The 19,653-nt window shown below is 40.4% G+C and overlaps 1 protein-coding gene and 1 long non-coding RNA gene across 2 annotated transcripts in view; one reads left to right on the forward strand and one right to left on the reverse strand.

Moving 5' to 3' along the window:
* PRICKLE2 (prickle planar cell polarity protein 2) overlaps positions 1 to 19,653 on the reverse strand; it is a 139,136-nt gene that overhangs the window by 99,414 nt on the left and 20,069 nt on the right. Inside the window, exon 2 of the mRNA XM_030922974.1 lies at positions 12,428 to 12,611. Coding sequence (XP_030778834.1) covers positions 12,428 to 12,571 — 144 coding nt within the window. The 5' untranslated portion in view covers positions 12,572 to 12,611. The remainder of the gene's footprint in view (positions 1 to 12,427; positions 12,612 to 19,653) is intronic.
* LOC115894786 lies at positions 990 to 15,210 on the forward strand. Its single transcript, XR_004054969.1, has 4 exons — positions 990 to 1,051; positions 3,743 to 3,796; positions 7,621 to 7,748; positions 12,353 to 15,210. It is a non-coding gene; the product is annotated as an uncharacterized LOC115894786 (long non-coding RNA).

The following is a 19,653-nucleotide window of genomic DNA, read 5'->3' on the forward strand; positions in this document are numbered from 1 at the left end:
GTCTCTAGGCCACCTAAAGCAACATATAAAGACTGGTGGTGGAAAGCTCCAGTTTTTGATTGGAATTGGAAAACTGCCATACTGAAATCACACATATACTAACAGCTTGCACATATGAGTACTTAATAAACAACTGTTGAACGAATAAATGGCTGAATGTACAAATGAATGAATAAATGAATGCACAGGTAGATAAATAGATTGAGGAAGGAAGTTAGTTACTTGTTGATTTGGTGGTGGATTAATCCAATCATCCCATGAAATTACTCAAAATATCTCCTGCATCATAAGGCAGAGGAGATCATCTTGATACTACATCAATTCTCACACCAGGCTACAGTGTAGATGGCCCAGTCAGCAGAAAGGGTGTGCAGCTGTGAACTTATGCAGGAAGTCTAAGAAAGAGGCCAAGTCCCAATCTTTAGGACCCCAGAGTAAATTTACTGTAAAGGTTGAAGACATCTGTCTTGAAAGCTAGAACTCCTATTGCAGGTCTCTCTTCCTGCATTTTCAAATGAACCTTGGCCTCTCCAGGCCTTATAATCTGCATGCAAGCCTTGACAAGTCCCTGCTGGTGGAATCTGGCCACATTGCTGCTGACTTCATCTGGCAGAGGCCCTAGAGCCTGGGAACCCAGGTTCTAGTCCCAACTCTGACAGCTCCATTGAAAACAAGTTTATTAACAGGCAGTTTTATTGAAAGTTGCACACACAGGCATATTTCCCATTGCCATCCAATGACATCAGTGTATTTCTGAAGCCAAGATAAACACAGCATTGTTCACGTGACTGGCTTCCCGAGAAGAGTGAGGTGGACTGCTTTGAAGCCTCCTCCTGCCCCCTTCTTCCCTCCCTTCCCAACTCATCTCTTGAACTGCATTGAAAACACTGAGGTGACTGACAGTGAAGGCAAACTAGGAGATGCAACTTAGGGGGAATTTAATCCAATTCAGTTGGAGAGACATGCATCTCCCTGCACCATGAAATTCCATTTTGATCTCAGCATGTGCTGATGGAGTAATGAAATAAAGACAACACTCTGCAAATGGCTGGTGAGTCTAATGATGGTTTTTATGGGGGTTTTAGAAGGGCTATTAGATTGTGCATTCCTTTCCTATAAGCCAAAACCACCCAGCAGACCTTGAGAGATGAACCATTTTGTCATTCTTCTCTCCCTTCCCCCAGCATCTGCCAGCCTTTGTCCCTCCTGGTATAAATAGCTTCTCACATAAAAGAGCAAACTGTCAGTAGCCTGAAAGCTAACGGTAAAGCTGGACGCCTGGCACTGTGGCCCCAGCCGGGTGGTGGTGAGTCACAGCTGTATAATTCATGGTCCTGCAGTAAAAGGGATCAGCGCATGCTCTAGGTTAACAGGCCAGAAAGGGAGGTGAAGAAACAGGGCCAATGAAAGACTTTTAAAAGCATCCTGAGTTTTCCTTTAACAATCAGCCTTGTATTTGGGTGATATCCAGGGCATGCCAGTCAAAGGCAAAAAGCCAGGAATAGGATGGGGTAGCTTCTGGGGCACACCATTCATTAGTATCTGCACGCAAATCTGCTTCAGCATCTTGGAGATTCAAATAATGATTCTGATGAGTTCAGCAGCTACCATTTGCTGAGGACCTATTTTGTGTCTGCCTTCTCCTAGGATCCTTACAGAGATGAATTCACTTCTTCTTTGTTAGCTACTTTAGACTTGGGCAGAAGCATCCCCGTGTTACAGCTGAGAAAACTGATGCTTGAGATGCCCAAGGTTACAGAGTTAATAAGCGACAGAGTCAAGATGTGGCCTCATCTGTTCCTAGCAATGTGGCTTTTCCATTAGCCAACAGTAATGGCTCTCAAACTTTGTCATGCATAAGAAACACCTAAAAGCTTTGTTGAAGCAGATTCCTGGGCTCCATCTTCAGAGTTCTGGTTTATCAGGTCTGGGGCAAGTCCTAAGAGTCTACATTTAACATGTTCCCAGGTGATACTAGTACTACCGGTATGGGAGCCTCATTTTGAAACCCACCGGAAGAGGCAGACCAAATCTGGGTAATCAAACCATCATTCCATGTAATGACTCAGCTCAAATGTCACTTCTGCAGAGAGGTTTTTCTTAGCCATCCAATGTAAAGTAGATAGATTCCCTAAATCAGGGGTCTGTGTTTCAAATCAGGCCCCCTTCCTGTTTTTGTAAGTAAAGTGTTATTGTCACATGGCCATGCCTATTTGTTCACCTCTTGTCAATGACTGCTTTCGCATTACAACATCAGAGTTGGAGATTTGCCACTGAGATTGCATAATCCATGAAGCCTATATTTATTAGCTAGATCTTTACAGACAAAGCCTGTCAACTCCTTCCTCTAGATCGTATCACCCTTTTTTATTGCTTTGCTAATTGACATCGGTCTCTGAATGTGTCTTGTTATTCAGCTGTTAAGTTGTCCACATCCTTCACTAAACTGTCAGCTCCACAAAGGCAGGGGTACCTGTTTGCCTTTCACTGCTCTACCCTAGTGCCTAGGAAAGTGCTTGGCATATAGTTGGCACTCAATAAATACTTGCTGAATGAATGTCACTATTGAGTGCCCAGGTACGTGACGCTCTCTGTACCAGGAACATGAGAGCCCCTGGAGGAAGTACAGTAAAGCCAGGGTAAGAGAGTGAGAAGAGATAAGGATAAATAGAGATTGTCGATAGGGCAACAAATCTTTGAAGCAGGGTCATGCTGCTTCCTGCAGTGGTGGGGAAACTGGAAGTGGGGAAAAGATGAATTCCTTAGTCACCAAGGTCAACTTCAGATTAGGAGAAATTTCCCATCCCTAAGAATGAAAGAGCCTGTGTGACTCACACTGCTCCCCTCCTCCAACTGACACCACGTCTGCTTTCTTGGATCTGATTCCCTGAGTGGAGCAATGTGCATGCTCTTCACTGTGCATGAGGAAGGGGTGGAGGAGGAAGAGCCCACATGGGCACTGGAGTCAGACAGATGGCCGGTGTAAGTCCTGTCTCTGTCCCTCGCTGACTGTGGCATCTTAGTCAAGTTTCTGATACTGTGAGCCTCAATGATTTCAACGGAAAAATAGAGGATTTTGTACCAAGGATTAAATGAGATTGTTTATTCATGAAAACCCTGTTTATTAAATGACTAGTATGTGCCAGCATTATTTTTGGTACTGAGCATAGAGTGGTGAATAAGACAATGTCCGTCTCTAACAGACTCACATTTTGGAAGGTAGTATGGACATAAATAAATGTAAGTAGAGTACTTGCTATGAATTTAACATACCTCTGTAGTCAAATGGGGGCTCTCTGTTGTCCTATCTGCACCTGGGGCAGAAACATCAAGGGGATGGATGATCAGGTGCCTCCAATTTCCCAGGGGCAAGCAAGGTAGTGGGACTGTCCCACCTTCATGTCCAGGGATGCCTTAGCAAGCACTGAGCACTGCATGGCCTCCATTCATTTCCCCCCAAACAGTTTTCCAACACTCTCCCCAAATTCTTTGTGCATAAAGTTGGTACCGATTCCATTTCACTTCTGAGTTTCACTCAAATGAATACATTACCTTCTGTAACAAATGAGATCTCTGCATAGCAGGCATCTTCAGTAGCAGCTCAAATACTGCCTCCCCAGAGACGTTGGATCTGACCATCAGGCTAAATTAGCCAATCCCCTCAGCATCCCGGTCCACATCCATGATCTCAGAAACTGTTTTATTTATTTATTTATTTGTTTATTTTTTTAAATATATATAGGATAGATTAAGTGAGAAGCAACTTCTAAAGCACCCAGGAAAATGTCTGACACACGTAAGAGTTTTTAAATATTTACATCTCTATTCTTAACATCACTAGGGTTTTTTAAAAAAATCACAACCTGAAATTATTTGTTTTCTAATTGTCTTTACTCTTCACAGAACTACAGTGCAGCAGAAACCTTAAGTCTCTTGTTTATTGTTTTGTCCCCAGTGCCCAGAACACTGCCTGACACATAGTAGGTATAAAATAAACAACCTTAAACAGGTGAATGAGGAAACAAAAAAAGCCCAATGGCCATTTCCTTTTCACCCAATTTTCTAGCATGCTCTCTGACTCATTCCTTGGACTCTCATGGGGAAAATCAAGTGGAATGCTGCCAAGAAGCCCATAGCCGAGCATTGGAGACAGGTACTAATAAGGTTCCAACTGGCACAGAGGCCAAGTCAAGGAGCCTCTGCTGACCTGTTGATCCCCCAACGGAGATGTGTAGAATATTCTTCTTTGTGGGAAGACTCCCTTTGCACTCTGAGAAGCCTACAGAAAATTCCCCAAGGACTCATTCCTTGCAGGTCTGAGGACTGTGATGTTGCAGGAGATCTCAGGCACCAAGGAAGGTGGGCGGCAGAGCTCAGTACTTCAGCAGATAGCCCCAAAGCCTGCTTGAGACATTAGAGAATTCAGAATCAAGAGGCTGCATCTGGGGCCCTGAATAACTTCCTCAGGCTCCATAGAGCCAGAGAACTTCACTGGGACAAACTTGTATCTTTATAACAATCCCGCAGCAGAAGGCCTGGGAAACAGAAAGCTTTCCATACTGGCAGAATTCAAAATTACTTTATGAAAACCTTTTGAGAAGGCCGCGAAGGACTCTAGGATTCCTATAAATCCTATGCTTAACCTGCCTTCTCCATCTCCACCTAACCTCCCTCTTTCCCGGAAGCCAAATGTTCCTTCTGCTCTTCTTTGTGTTGGCTCAGGGCAATAGTAATTAGTCAGTCACATACTACTATTTCACAAGAAAGGTGGGAAGGAAACAACTGACTCATTGAGCAACTTCTATGTGCAGACAGAGGGCCAGGAGTATTATAAGCACTCTCTCATCCATGGTCAGATCAGCGCTGTGATCTTCAGGTCTAGTAGTACTGGCTCCAAAGTTAGGTTGTCTGAGATTATATCTGTCTCTGCTATTCATTAGCTGTGTGATCTTGGGCAAGTTATTTAACTTCTCTGAGCCTAGCTTTACTCACCCTACAGTGGAGACAGAAAGAGTAATTACCAAATAAGGTGGGTTGAGAATTAAATGGGATAATGCATGCAAAGTGTTAAAAAGGATGGTGGGCCCATAGCAAGGGTTCAATGAAAGTTTAATAATTTTTCCATCATCATTGTCATCTTCATCAAGAGGAAACTGAGGGTCCCAGAGATTGAACAACTTTACTGTGGTCAGAAAGTGATGGAGTAGCAGAGAGATTTGCCTGATACCAGAAGCAAGGCTCTTCCCACAGGGCCATGCTGTTTTCTCCTCATGCCATGGCTCTCACTGGGCTCCCCAGATTCCGACTGGGACATATATGGTGTCTAGGTTTGAATACACAGTGGGCTTCTGCCAGACCCACTGCTCCTCCAACCCTGCTGCACACCCAGGGACTTAGAGCTGGTGGAGCTGCCTCAGGTTTGCTTAGTGCAGCCCTTGGCAAGATGTCACCCTCTCTGGCCTTTTTGCAACCTAAGAAAACTCTGAAGCAGTTGGGATGGCTAGGGGAATCTGCTTAGAATACAAATCTTTAGGAGCAGCCGAGGGAACAGAAATAATTGATATGGAATAATTCTTTATGTAGAAAATAATGCCACAGGCTATTATCTCTTCAGTGTGATGTGACCCGAACATTTCTGGTTCTGCAGAGGACCCCTGTCGTCGGCCTATCTCTTAACAAATGTTTGCTGAAATATGTGTCAGGCCATGTGTCAGGCACTGTGCTAGGTGCTGGGAGGATTCCTAAACAACAAAGTATGCAACATTCCTGCCCTCTTGGACCTTAAAGGAAAGTAGGGAAGCCAAACATTAAACAAATACTTATACCAATAAGTATCTAATTACAAGTTTTATAAGTGTTAATAACAAAAATTGCAGGGTTTGCTACAAAGCATGTAACTGAGGACCTAATCCTGTATTGGGGCTAGCCAAAGTAGTTATTTGAGGAGATACATTTAATCTGACACCTGATGGATGAGTAATAGTCACTAAAATAAAAGCCAAATAAATAATTTTATATACTCCCCAAAGAGATATTTTAGAGCTTCACGGGGCTCAAATCCAACTAATTCACCCCTGTCTCTGGCTGTCCTATTTTACCACTTATAAGAAAAAGGTTTGGAAAGCCAAAAACTAGGCAATCACACTTAGTATCTATTCTTCATCCTTCCTGCGACAGTTTGAAGTGAAAGTTGAGTGTTCTGGATGATGAATCTAATTGCAACTTATTCTGTGCTAAAACACAGTTACGGTCAAGGTAAAATTACTAACCTTTGGAGGTATTCATATTTGAGAACCCTCCATGAACACTTGGGAGTATCCAAACATCAATGAAAAAGACATCCACTCAGAAGAAGCAATCTGATGGCCTCTTCAGAGTTTCAAGGAGGAGCAAGGAGGAGAACTAATAGAAAACCCACATGCACCCAATGAAAGCTATCCACCCACAAGACATACTGGTTACGACCTTCCTGGAGGGTGGTGTAGCATCATGAATCTAAAACCTCAGAAAAGCTTATACATGACCACTACACCTCCAGAAATTATGCTTATGGAGAGGAGCAGGCACATGTATAAAATGCATAAGGTTAGCTGCTGCTGTCTTGTAATATAGAGGAAAGCCGTCAATCAATGCAAGTAGTCAAAACTAAACCCTCAGCTCCATGGTGCTCAATGATGATACTCTTGGCATTTGGGATGGGTCCATTCTCCTTTGCGCAGGATCATCTGGTGCTTTTTGGGATGCTTAGCATCTTAAGGCACCATCCATAGGCTAGTGGAGTCCCCCAGTCATTTAGATAGTAATTGCCCTCTCCCAAACATACATTTCCAAATGCCCTCTAGAGGTAGTGGTACTGCTCCAGGTTAGAACCTACCAACAGAAAACTATCGAACCATTACAAAGGATAATCCAGATTGAAATATACTGATGCAGAAAAATGTTCACAATATATGGCCTAGAAAAGACAGCTCAGGATAAGTGGAGAGCATCATCACATTTTTGTCCAAATCAAAGCAGAAATGTATTCCTACACACATAGAAACCTGAATATATAGGCTGATATGGTTTGACTGTGTCCCCATCCAAATCTCATCTTGAATTACCATGTGTTGTGGGAGGTACCCAGTGGGAGGTAACTGAATCATTGGGGCAGTTCTTTCCCATGATGGCCTTGTGATAGTAAGTCTCACGAGATCTGATGGTTATTGTAAGGGGGAGTTTTCCCACACTAGCTCTCTTTGCGTGCTGCCATCCATGTAAGACATGACTTGCTCCTCCTTGCTTTCTGCCATCATTGTGAGGCTTCCCCAGCCATGCGGAACTGTAAGTTCAGTTAAACCTCTTTCTTTTGTAAATTGCCCAGTCTTGGGTATGTCTTTATCAGCAGTGTGAAAACAGACTAAAACACAGGCAAAAAGGTTGAAACACAATTTTCCTTGGTTGGTGGAATTATGAGTGAGTTTTAGTTGCTTTCCTGGATGTCTCACATTTTTCTTTTCTTTTTTAATGAACAAGTCTTCCTTTTATAAAAGAGGAAAAAGTTATTTTTGGTTTGAAGAACAAAAAGGTGACCCTCCATGGCCAACTGGTCATGCAGCTCCAATTCTCATTTTGATTTAGCAAAGGTGGCAGGATCTGCCTCAGGGAGCACCAGCCTCTGCTCAAGCAGTGTGGGATCCCCACTTTTTCACTCTGCTGAATACCCATGGTACAAGGCAACAACTGTTCTAAGCTGGAACTAGAGCATGGTAGGTGCTCAATAAATACTTGCTAAATTGAGTCATCCTTTTTTGTTTTGATTGGGCCAGAATTCTGCTGAGATATCCTCCAGTTTTTAACATCACTTTTACCCAGTGGTTTTCCTATTCCCCAGGAGCATTGGGTAATGTCTGGAAACATGTTTGGTTACCTCAAATGGGAAGTGCTTTTGGTATCTAGTGGGTAGAGGCCAGGGATGCTGCTAAGCATCCTACACAATGCAGAGGACAGTCACAACAGAAAAGAATTATTTGTCCGAAGTGTCAATAGTGCTGAGGCTGAGAAATCCTCTTCACCATTTGCCCTTCTTAGAGCTTGTTAATTATTTTCTAAGTTCTTATTTTAATATTATCTACTGTAAATGTATCATCCTAGCACCTGAAAGAGAAAGGGTATACACTATTCACTGTTTGAGTTTGAAATGAAATTGATGCCATAAGAATGTCTTCAGACCAGGTGTGGTGGCCCATGCCTGTAATCTCAATACTTTGGGAGAACTGCTTGAGGTCGGAGTTCAAGACCAGCCTGGGCAACAAGTGAGACCCCCCCTTCTGTACAAAAAATACAAAAATTAGCTGGGTGTGGCGGCATGCGCCTGCAGTCCCAGCTACTTAGGACTGAGGCAAGAGGATTCCCTTGAGCCCAGGAGTTCAAGGTTGCAGTGAGCTATGATCATACCACTGCACTCCAGCCTGTGTGGCAGCAAAACCCTGTCTCTTAAAAAAATAAAAATAAAAAAAATAAAAAAAGATTTCAGATGGTCAACTAGGGGCAGATTCCAGCCCTCTGTTCTGTTACCATTAAACACCTTATTTGGAGTGAGCAGAGGCAAAGGATCTGAACAACTTCTCTGATTAGTTTTCAGCTCAGTCATTAAATATCACGAGATAAATGCCTTTCCTTTCTGGCATCATTTGTTATATTTATTACTTCCCCACTATTTTTAAAAGGTTGGGTTTTACAGCTAGTGAATTTTTATGAAATTAAATGCCTATATTCAAGAACACTTGCCTAAAAGGGAGGGGACTTTCGTTTGCATTATATTCTATTGAAGGCATTTCTCAGGAGAAATAAAATAATAAAGAGTATCACCTGAAGGTGTATTACCAACCTACGACCTGGGAGTGAAATGAAAGGTTTCTAACAAAAATGAAACTACATTACTCTCAACCCTAACTAGCCTTTAATATTTTGCCTCCAGGACAAAGCATTTTTACATTCCCTATAATTTCTCCTGATAGAAAAATAGACTTTCTCAGACAGTTAATATATTAAACATCAGAATTGTTATTAGTGAAGGGCATTTAGGAACTCAATTTTTTCTTACAGCATACTATACAGCTTTCTAAAAAAAAACCCTTTAAATTCATAAACAGTGCTGTATGTAATAGACTTTAGAAGATCTTCTAATTTAAAAATTTGAAGCTCATTTCTTACATGCAATATGACCCCTTCAAACACCATTAATATAGATGCATATTTTATTAGGTGCTATAGAATTCTTAAAATAACTTGAGAAGGTTTTCTCTCTCTGCAGAGCTATTTCCTTTTCTAATCATCTGTGTCAAAAAGATTTGAGTAAGTGTAGGAAATAGGGAAAACCATCCAAAGAACAACAGAATTATTAGAGATGGGACTACGCTTTCATTTGACATAATTCAAACCACTTGTTTAATGGCACTAATCATTTTCTTTCAAAACAAATCGAAGAAATTTCAGATTTATGCTTCCCAAAGACATTCATTTTGGATGAGTCAAGGGACCTGCAAAAATACCATTAGTACTCACTTTTGAAATCATAAATTTAATCAAAACCCTAGCTTCTGAAATTGTGTTTTCTTGGGTCAATATGAGTAGAAAGTTTTCTCTGAATCTGCATTTCATAGAATGATGTTTAATGGTTTTAGAGAAAACTCATTTTAAGCAGGAAACTGACAAAAGCTTAACTTTGGAAAATTCAGAGTCCAATTTAGCAAGAAGCAATGTCCTTCAGGTGAACAAAAGAAAGATGGGCTGCTTCGAAGCTGTTGGAAATGAGGTTAGCAAGAAAATGAAACAAGCTCACAGGTGTATCTAGGCATGAAAACACACCGTTCAAGTACTGCTGGTAGAATGGCAATGTCAAACAAAGTCACGTAGTCAGCTACTACCTCTCTGAGTGTCTAAACAAACTCAATCAAACACTCTCATTCTTCTTAAACGAATTATTTAATAATAAAATCTTTACTAAAACAGAAGATATAACCCCAACTCACAAACTAGGAAAAAGCACTCATTTCTTCCTGTTAATAACCCAACAGAGAATTACCTTCAATTCTCATGGAGATTATTTTCTGGGAGTATTTCTATTCTAAGACATTTTCTCCCCTGCAGTGAGAATTAGAAGAGAGATCACAAAACGGAAGTGCCTGTAGGGTTCTGGAAGGTAACACGAAAAAATAAAATGGACTTTGTAGAGACTGGGATGATCTGGTATAATCAAGCTTTGTCTAAAAGGAATGGCCATCACTCAACTCCAGACAATTATATCCTTACAGGGATGAGATACCAGATCTTCAAATTTTCAAGACATAAATACAAACTTTTACATGAAGCAAATCTCTAATTTTGAGGTATTAGTAGCTAATTAAATTTTAAAACAATACCTTGCTGGCTAAACAAATCCTACCTGTCTCCCTGATTTCATCTGTCAATTTGCAACTTCAAAATTAGAAGAAAATGAGCAATGGCTAATCAATGAGATTATATTAGTATCACTACTATTAAGTTATGGGTGAATTCTTGGGTTCTCCTTTATTATAAAGAATTTTCTCTATCCAGTCTGTCATTGACGGGCATTTAGGTTCCTGCCATGTCTTTACTATTATGAATAGTGCTACAATGAACATATGTGTGCACGTGTCTTTATAATAGAAAGATCTATATTCCTTTGGGTGTATAACCAGCAATGGGATTGCTGGGGCAAATGGTATTAATGTTTTTAGGTCTTTGAGGAATTGTCACACTGTCTTCCACAATGGCTGAACTCATTTATGCTCCCACCAACAAGGTATAAGCATTCCTTTGTCTCCACAACCTCGCCAACATCTGTTTTTTTTTTTTTTTTTTTTTTTTTTTTTTTTTTTTTTTACTTTTTAGTAATAGCCATTCTGATGGGTGTGGGATGGTATCTCATTGTGGTTTTCATTTGCATTTCTCTGATGATCAGTGATGTTGAGCTTTTTTTCATATGTTTGTTGGCCTCATGCATGTCTTCTTTTGAAAAGTGTCTGTTCATGTCCTTTGCCCACTTTTTAATGGGGTTGTTTGGTTTTTCTTGTAAATTTGTTTAAGTTCCTTATAGAGTTTAGATATTAGACTCATATACACAATGGAATACTGTGCAGCCATAAAAAGTACAAGATCATGTCCTTCGGAAGAACATGCATAGAGTTGGAGGCCATTACGCTTAGTAAACTAACGGAGACACAAAACCAAATACTGCATGTCTCATGTAATGGGAGCAAAATGATGAGAACACATGGACACATAGTGGGGAACAACACACACTGGGCCCTATCAGAAAGTGAAAGCTGGGAGGAGGGAGAGGGTCAGGAAAAATAACTAATGGGTAACAGGCTTAATATCTGGGTGATGAAATAATCTGTACAACAAACTCCCATGACACCAGTGTGACAAACTTGCACATGTACCCATGAACTGAAAATAAAGTTAAAAAAAAAAACTTAAAAAGAATTTTCCCTAAAAGCATTATCACACCTAAAGTTCCCAAGTTAAAATTTCAAGGGCTGTTTAAACTTTAACACGTTTTTGTCGGACATAGAGAAGATGTCCTGAGAAAGAAATTTTACACGTCAGAGGAAGTCAACAGTGGTCAAACACTTCAGATTCTGGCACTTCAGATTTTCACAGGAAACATCATGAAAATACCCAGCTTATAAAAGAGTTTCTTAAACAACATGGGGCTGGTGGAGGAGAAAATTTTAAGTACCAAGAAATACAAGAGGCTGTATGTCACTGAGAAAAATGTGGTACACCTTTACATGAAAAATCCCTAATTTAAAAGTATTAGCAGCTAAGTAAATTTTTAAATAATACCTTGCTGGTTAAACAAAACCTACCTGTGTGCCTGATTTCATTTGCCACAAAGACCTTTTCATCAAGCCAATGATGTTTACAGCCTTTGGGTGGTGCCAAGACATTTCAGGAAATGCCAGTGTCTTTCTTTGTAAAGTAACGCTACAAACTTAATGTCTGAACACAGCATAATCACTGGGAAGAGTAAGGAAAATTCACACTTCCTCACTCTTTTATCTGAAGAGTCTTACTGTAAAGACTCAGAGCCAAGGTAGAACTCTTCTTCTCCACCCCCAAAACCAAGTTTCACTCTCTTAATGTTTTAAAACCAATGTTTCTGAGACATTTCTAGACAATCCTGGTAATGGTCAATAATGACAATACGGAATGAATTAGCAATGGATCACTCCTGGCCCAATTTCATTTCCCTTCCTCATTTTCCACTTGGGCCCCTGGCATCTTCAACCTATTTAGCCCTACCGCTTCTCTGAATCAGCAAAGTCTACTTTTCCTACAGAACTGGAATGAGGAAGTACCAGTAAGACAAAGTGAAACACCCAAACCACCAGCATGCTCCCACCCAGAATGGTACCTGTTCAGGCTTCAGACCCGGCGGGACCCAGGCATACTCTTCCAAGGCACAGCCTGAGTCATCATCTGAGGTCGAGTTCCTCTGAAAGTCAAACATGAGTTTGCTGATGGTCTTCTCCATCTCCAGCGGCATCACTGTCACCATGTGTTCCTCTTGGGGACACTTGCAGTGCAGGCAGATCTTCCTGCAGGCAGTAAAGGTAGCAGGTGAGAAAGAAAGAAAAAAAACATTTTTTTTTCAAGAGCCTGCCAGTCACCAGCCCTTGGATCCCAAACCATAAACACATTCCTTGGCAATGGGTATCAGGCAAAGGCATCACAAGCAGGGTTCCAGAACATGCCTGTCTTTGCAGAAGGCGTGGTACACGCATGTGAAAACAGCATGAAAGGTCAGAGGCCACCAGGTAAGTATGCTAAGGGTGTTTACATGTGGACCCCAGCCTTCTCTTCTAAATCAATACCCCAAGAGGAATGGTAATGTAGTTTTGATTTTACTAAGTAGACCACTGGATATGGCCCATGACCACAACTTCCTTAACTGTAATAGCAATTACATATACATAATACATATGCTGACCAGAAATGTTACTTGTAGATAACAAATACTGACAACATACTGCTTTTATGAAAGGTTCCTAAGCCCTGGAAAATGGAGAAAATGGTTTAAAAAATGCAGGTAAAATTTTCTTTAAGAAGAAGAGCAAACATACATATTTTTTCTCACGAAACACGTCTGGCCCTAAGATCTCACAGGAAAGACAATTTCACCTCCATTAAAGATCCCTGTAGGTTTGGAACTCTAATTAGAAACCCAAATTTTCCCTATGTTGGTGGGTTTTTTTATATATAAGAAGATCATGCATGTGAATTATTTCAAAAGGTAGCAGCCAAAGATAAAAATCTCCCAAACTGAACATTTCTCTTTTAAGGTTACCATCTGTTCTCTTATCCATAGCTACAGAAATGATGAAGCAATAAATATGTTGATGTCAGCAACACAAAAGCATTTCTAGCTTCCACCAATAAAAAGAGAAAAAAAAAGAATAGAGGAGGAAAATTTTAAGGAAATAAGTTATTTCATGTTCACTCTTTTTAAAATTATTAGTTTCAGTAGCACCTTATAAAGGTGATAAAAGAGCCCAGAATTTTAATCCCCAGATGTGCCCGATGTTTTGATAACAGCTTTGTGACGATACAATGTACATACGATAAAACTTGCCATTTCAAAGTGTACAATTCATGGACTCTTAATACATTCAGAATTGTGAATCATCACTATCTAATTTTATAGCATTTTCATCCCCCCCAAAAAAGAAACCCCAGGAGCATTGGCAGTTACTTCCCATATCCCCCTGCCCCCTAGGCTCTGACAACCACTAATCTATTTTCTCTCTCTATGGTTTTGCCTATTTTGGACATTTCATATAAATGCAATCATACAATACGTGGTCTTCTGAAGTTGGCTTCTTTCATACGAAATGATTTTTCAAGGTTAATCCAAGTTGTAGCATGTATCAATCCTTCATTCCCTTATATTGCTGAATAATATGCCATTGTATATACATACCACATTTTCACTGATCAGTTGTGGACATTTGGACTATTTTCACCTATGGCTTTTATGAATAATGATGCTCTGATTATTTATGTACAATTTTTTTGTGTGGATATTTGTTTTGTTTTGTTTTTTGAGATAGATTCTCATTGTTTCCCAGGATGGAGTGCAGTGATGCAATCATGGCTCAGTGCAGCCTTGACCTCCTGGGCTCAAGTGATCCTCCTGTCTTAGCCTCCCAAGCAGCTGGGACCACACAGGTGCATGCCACCATGCCTGGCTAACTTTTTTTTTCTTTTTTTTTTTTTGAGATAGAGTATCGCTCTGTAGCCCAGGCTGGAGTGCAGTGCGCCCTCTCGGCTCACTGCAACCTCTGGCCTCCCAGGTTCAAACAATTCTCCTGCCTCAGCCTCCTGAGTAGCTGGAACTACAGACATGCACCACCACACCTGGCTAATTTTTGTATTTCTAGTAGAGACGGGGTTTCACCATGTTGGCCAGGCTGGTCTTGAACTCCTGAACTTGTGATCCACCTGCCTCGGCCTCCCAAAGTGCTGGGATCACAGGCATGAGCCACTGCCCTCAGTTGGATATATGTTTTTAATTTTTCTTTTTTTTTTTGAGACGGAGTCTCACTCGGTCACCTAGACTGGAGTGCAGTGGCACGATCTTGGCTGACTGCAAGCTCCGCCTCCCAGGTTCATGCCATTCTCATGCCTGAGCCTCCCAAGTAGCTGGGACTACAGGCACCCGCCATCCCGCCTGGCTAATTTTTTTGTATTTTTAGTAGAGACGGGGTTTCACCATGTTAGCCAGGATGGTCTCAATCTCCTGACCTTGTCATCCGCCCGCCTTGGCCTCCCAAAGTGTTGGGATTGCAGGTGTGAGCCACCACGCCCAGCCAATGTTCTTAATTCTTTTGGATATATTTCTAGGAATGAAATTGCTAGGTCATGTAGCAACTTTAGATTTAACATTTTGAGGAACTCCCAAATTGTTTTCCAAAATATCTGCACCTTTGTACATTCCCACCATTGATGAATGAGTGTTCCATTTTCTCCATGTTCTTGTCACATTTGTTACTGTCTGTCTTTTATCGTAGCTACTATAGTGGGTATAAAGCAGTATTTAATTGTGGTTTTGATCTGCATTTCCCTAATGGCTAATGATGTTGAATACCTTTTTATGTGCTTATTATATATCTTCTTAGAATAGAGAAATGTCTATACCAATCCTTAGTCCATCTTTTTTCATTGGGTTGTGTTCTAATTGTTGAGTTATAAGTGTTCTTCACATACTTTCTGGATACAAGTCCTGTATCAGATATATGATAGGAACATTTTTTCTTCCATTTTGTGGACTGTATTTTCACTTTCTTGATGACATCTGTTGAGCACAAAAGTTTTTAATTTTGATGAAGTTTAATTTGTTGTTGTTGTTTTTAATCATTTCTAAGAAGCCATTGCATAACTCATGGTCATAAAGATGTATTCTTACGTTTTAATTTAAGAGATGTATGGTTTTGGCTCTTACATTTAGGTCTATGATCCATTTTGAGTTAATTTTTGTATATGGCACTAAGTAGGAGACCACCTTCATTCTCATGTGGCTATCCAGTTCTTTCAGCACCATTTATGGAAAAGAATAATCTTTCCCCATTGAATTGCCTTGGTACCATTGTCAAAAAATCAACTGACCATAGCTGTAAGAGTTTATTCTGGATGCTCAGCTCTATTCCGGTGGTCTGTATGTCCATCTTTGTGCCAGTATCACACTGTCTTGATGACTGCAGTTCTGCAGTAAGTTTTAAAATCATGAAGTATATATGAGTCATGCAATTTTGTTCTTCTCTTAAAAAACTGTTTTGGCTCTTCTTCGTTCCTTGCATTTGCATTCATAAAATATTAATTTTAGGATTAGTTTGTCAATTTGTGCAAAAAGAAAAAAAGCCAGCTACAGTTTTGATAGACATACACTGACTTTGTAGATCAATTTATCAATTTGAAGAGTATTGCCATTTTAATGATATTAAGTCTGCCAATCCATGAACACTGACTACTTTTCCATTTATTTCAATCTAATTTCTTTCAATGATATTTTGTGGTTTTTAGGCACAGGCTTGTACTTCTTTTAAGTTTGTTCTTAAGTATTTTATCCTTTTTGATGCTATTGTAATTAGAATTGTTCCCAATTTCATTTTCAGATTGTTATTGTATAGAAACATAAATGATTTTTATACTGATGTTAAATCATACAATATTGCTAAAATCATTTATTAGTTGTATTAGTTTAGGCACTTGTGTGTGCGTGTGTGTGTTTGTGTGCGTGTATGTTCTTTAGAATTTTCTCTATATAAGGCTATATCATGTGCAAATAGAGAGTTTTACTTTTTCCTTTTCAATCTGATGTCTTTTATTTATTTATCATGTCTTATTGCCCTGGTTAGAACCTCCAGTACAATGTTCAACAGAAGTAGCAAGGGTGGACATCTTTGCTGCGTTCTTGATCTTAAGGGGAAAGCATCAGTCTTTCAGCTTTAAGTATTATGTTAGCCATGAGTTATTTGTAGACGCTCTTTATCAGGTAGAGGAAGTTCTCTTCTATGCTAGTTTGTTGTTTTTACCACAAAAGGGTGTTGGAGTTTGTCAAACACATTTTCTGCATCTATCAAGATGATTAGTTGTTTTATATCTTTATTGTATTGATGTGTTGTACCTGAATTTCCACATAAAAATGCACTCGAAGAAACAAAATCAGTTTAGTCTAACCAAACTGATTTTGGCTTGTCAGATTCCCCCATTTCCTGCTTTCATCGCATCAGAAATATACACAGACAGAATGCACACCTTGGATCTGGTTTGCATCTCCAAACTCAAAGAAGTTCCATCCAAACCCTGGTTGTTGCTTTTAAAAATAGAGCTCATTTGAACAGTAACTCTTTAATTAATCAGTTACTGCACAATGGTCAGGTCTGTTGGGAAGCAGTCAGTTTATTTCTCCAAGAATTTTTTTTCCAGTTTATGACTTAAGGAAAAACAAGTTTCAGTGTGTTTAAGTAAACTGAGTAAGCTGTTTGGTGACTAATGCTTTTTACTAGAAAGTCATACTTGAACACTGAAATGTAGAAAACTTTTACCAAATTCAGTCCCAAAATATCCACCAAGGAAATTCATTTATTCAGGTACTGATTATGCAGGGAAGAGCACACTAATGCCGGATGGACATGATTTAATGAACTGAGGCTCCAGGAGAAGGAAGAAAGACAAGAAGAAAACAGACGAGGAGTGCAGAATCAGATCCAGAATAAGCATCAACAAGTAGAAGGATAAACAGAAAAGAGAAGATGGGGAGGGCTGAGGCCCTATGTGGTCACTCAACAAATAACTTGAGGTGGATGGATAACTTGAGGCCAGAAGTTCGAGACCAGCCTGGCCAAATGGTGAAACCATGTCTCCACTAAAAATACAAAAAAAAAAAAAAAAAAAAAAAAAAAAAAAAAAAAATTCAGCTGGGCACGGTGGCAGGCACCCATAGTCCCAGCTACTCGGGAGGTAGAGGCACAAGAATCACTTGAACCCAGGAGGTGAAGGTTGCAGTGAGCCCAGATCGCACCACTGCACTCCAGTCTGGGTGACAGAGTGAGAAGCTGTCTCAACACACACACACACACACACACCCCAAAACAAAAACAAAACGACGACAACAACAAGCCCCAAATAACTAACAAGCACTTACCATGTACCAAGGCCTGCTCTAGGTACTTGGATACCTAATCAAGACAAAGATCCCTGCCCTCTTGGCCTGCGTTCTCAGAGGGGAGAAACATACAATACACATAACGAGTCATTCAATCACAAAGTATATTAAAGGCAGTAAGTGCTACTGAAAACCAGAAAGAAGCAGGATACAGGTGGTCAGGATGGGGAGGGGGCACACACTGAGCTGTATGCCCGGCATTTGAGTTGCTTTATAACTTACATACATGACTCTTCCATCAGTCCTCCAAGAAAGGAAATATTATCTCCATCAGTCCTCCAAGAAAGGAAATATTATCTCCACTTCCCACAGAAGAAAACAAAGGCCCAGAGTGGTTAAATGGCTTGTAAGCAGTTAAGCAACTGAACTATTCAGAGCAGTTAATCAACCCTAAATAGTGAGCAGAACAGGGACTCAAAGTAGGCTCTCTCTGACCACTGAACCAAAAAGTTACTTACAGAAAATCTGATTCTAACCACAGAATACCCTTTTACTTCTGAACAACAACAACAACAAAACCTCACACCCACACAAAAGCAAAACCAAGGAGAGGGGAAGAAAAGGAAAAAAAAACCCAAAACCCTAAATAGTAACTCAAAGCCACAAGGACCTTATCTGCTTTCCATGCTAGCTGCCTGCCTTCCACTTCTCATTTATAATTAACCGGCACTCCTGTGGCACGACATTTTTCTTTGTAAAGATTTTTCAACCTTTGAGTGATTCCATGACAGCCTTTGATAATGGCTAATTTAATAACCTCCATCTATAAATTGGGAACCCAAGGCCCAGACTCTCAGAAAGGGGCAGAGGGTCAGATGTAATGCTAAGAGGATTTCTCTTCATTCCTGCATCTCTCCCCCTTTGGCAAAATGCGCACAGCAACACCTAACAGCTCTCTTTCAACACACTGATTAAGGCTTCTCACCTGAATGAAACATATTCAGAAGTGTGTGGGGAAATATATGATTTGGCTTTTTTTAAAATAGACATTTATGAAAATAGAACCTGCTAGTAAAGCAGGATTTCATTAAAACACACACACACACACACACACACACACACACACACACACACAAAGGGTGCATTGGTTTCATTCTGTCAGAGTTGACATTCTACCTGCACATAATTGGGTTTGTGAATGACAGGTTTCCAAGGAATAAGCCATGATTCAGAGAGGGGAGATTCTGCATTCTCCTCTACCCCAAAACAACCTCTGCAAATCCTCCACCTCCAAGTTGCAGCATTAAATCATGACTTCCATATCTCAGAAACCATAATCGGCCCTTCCAAGGCATACACAGTATTGTCAGGTGCAGGACCTCTCTTTAACTATCTCCAAGTAGCTTGGTTATCTGCACCAGTGACCATTATCATTTGGAAAATGACTAACAATCTATACCAATTAACTTGCCTGCCATTACATGAAAGGATTCATCATGAGTAGATCGGGGGCAGGGTTTGTAGGGGGAATACTTATCCTTGAGATTTTGACAGGTTATTTACAACAACGAACCCTGAACCACAAGGTCTTGTTTTATGTGAGAAGGGACAGGATGAAGGCAAAAAAGGGATTTTCCTTTAGAACATGATTTTTGACAAGTTCAAGTAGCAAACTGTAGAAATTGAGATTCGAATGGGATTGCAAACATCATTAAGCCTGTTTTTTACTTTCCTTCTCTGTCTCTTTTACTCCCCCTCCCCGCCTTTTGTTTTTTGTTGTTTTTTTCCTTTTTTTAATGAGATGGAGTCTCGCTCTGTCCCCCAGGCTGGAGTGCAGTAGTGCCATCTTGGCTCACTGCAAGCTCCGCCTCCCGGGTTCATGCCATTCTCCTGCCTCAGCCTCCCGAGTAGCTCGGACTACAGGTGCCCGCCACCACACCCGGCTAATTTTTTGTATTTTTAGTAGAGACAGGGTT

This window comes from Rhinopithecus roxellana, chromosome 1, assembly GCF_007565055.1.
Source record: "Rhinopithecus roxellana isolate Shanxi Qingling chromosome 1, ASM756505v1, whole genome shotgun sequence".
NCBI classification, from domain to species: domain Eukaryota; kingdom Metazoa; phylum Chordata; class Mammalia; order Primates; family Cercopithecidae; genus Rhinopithecus; species Rhinopithecus roxellana.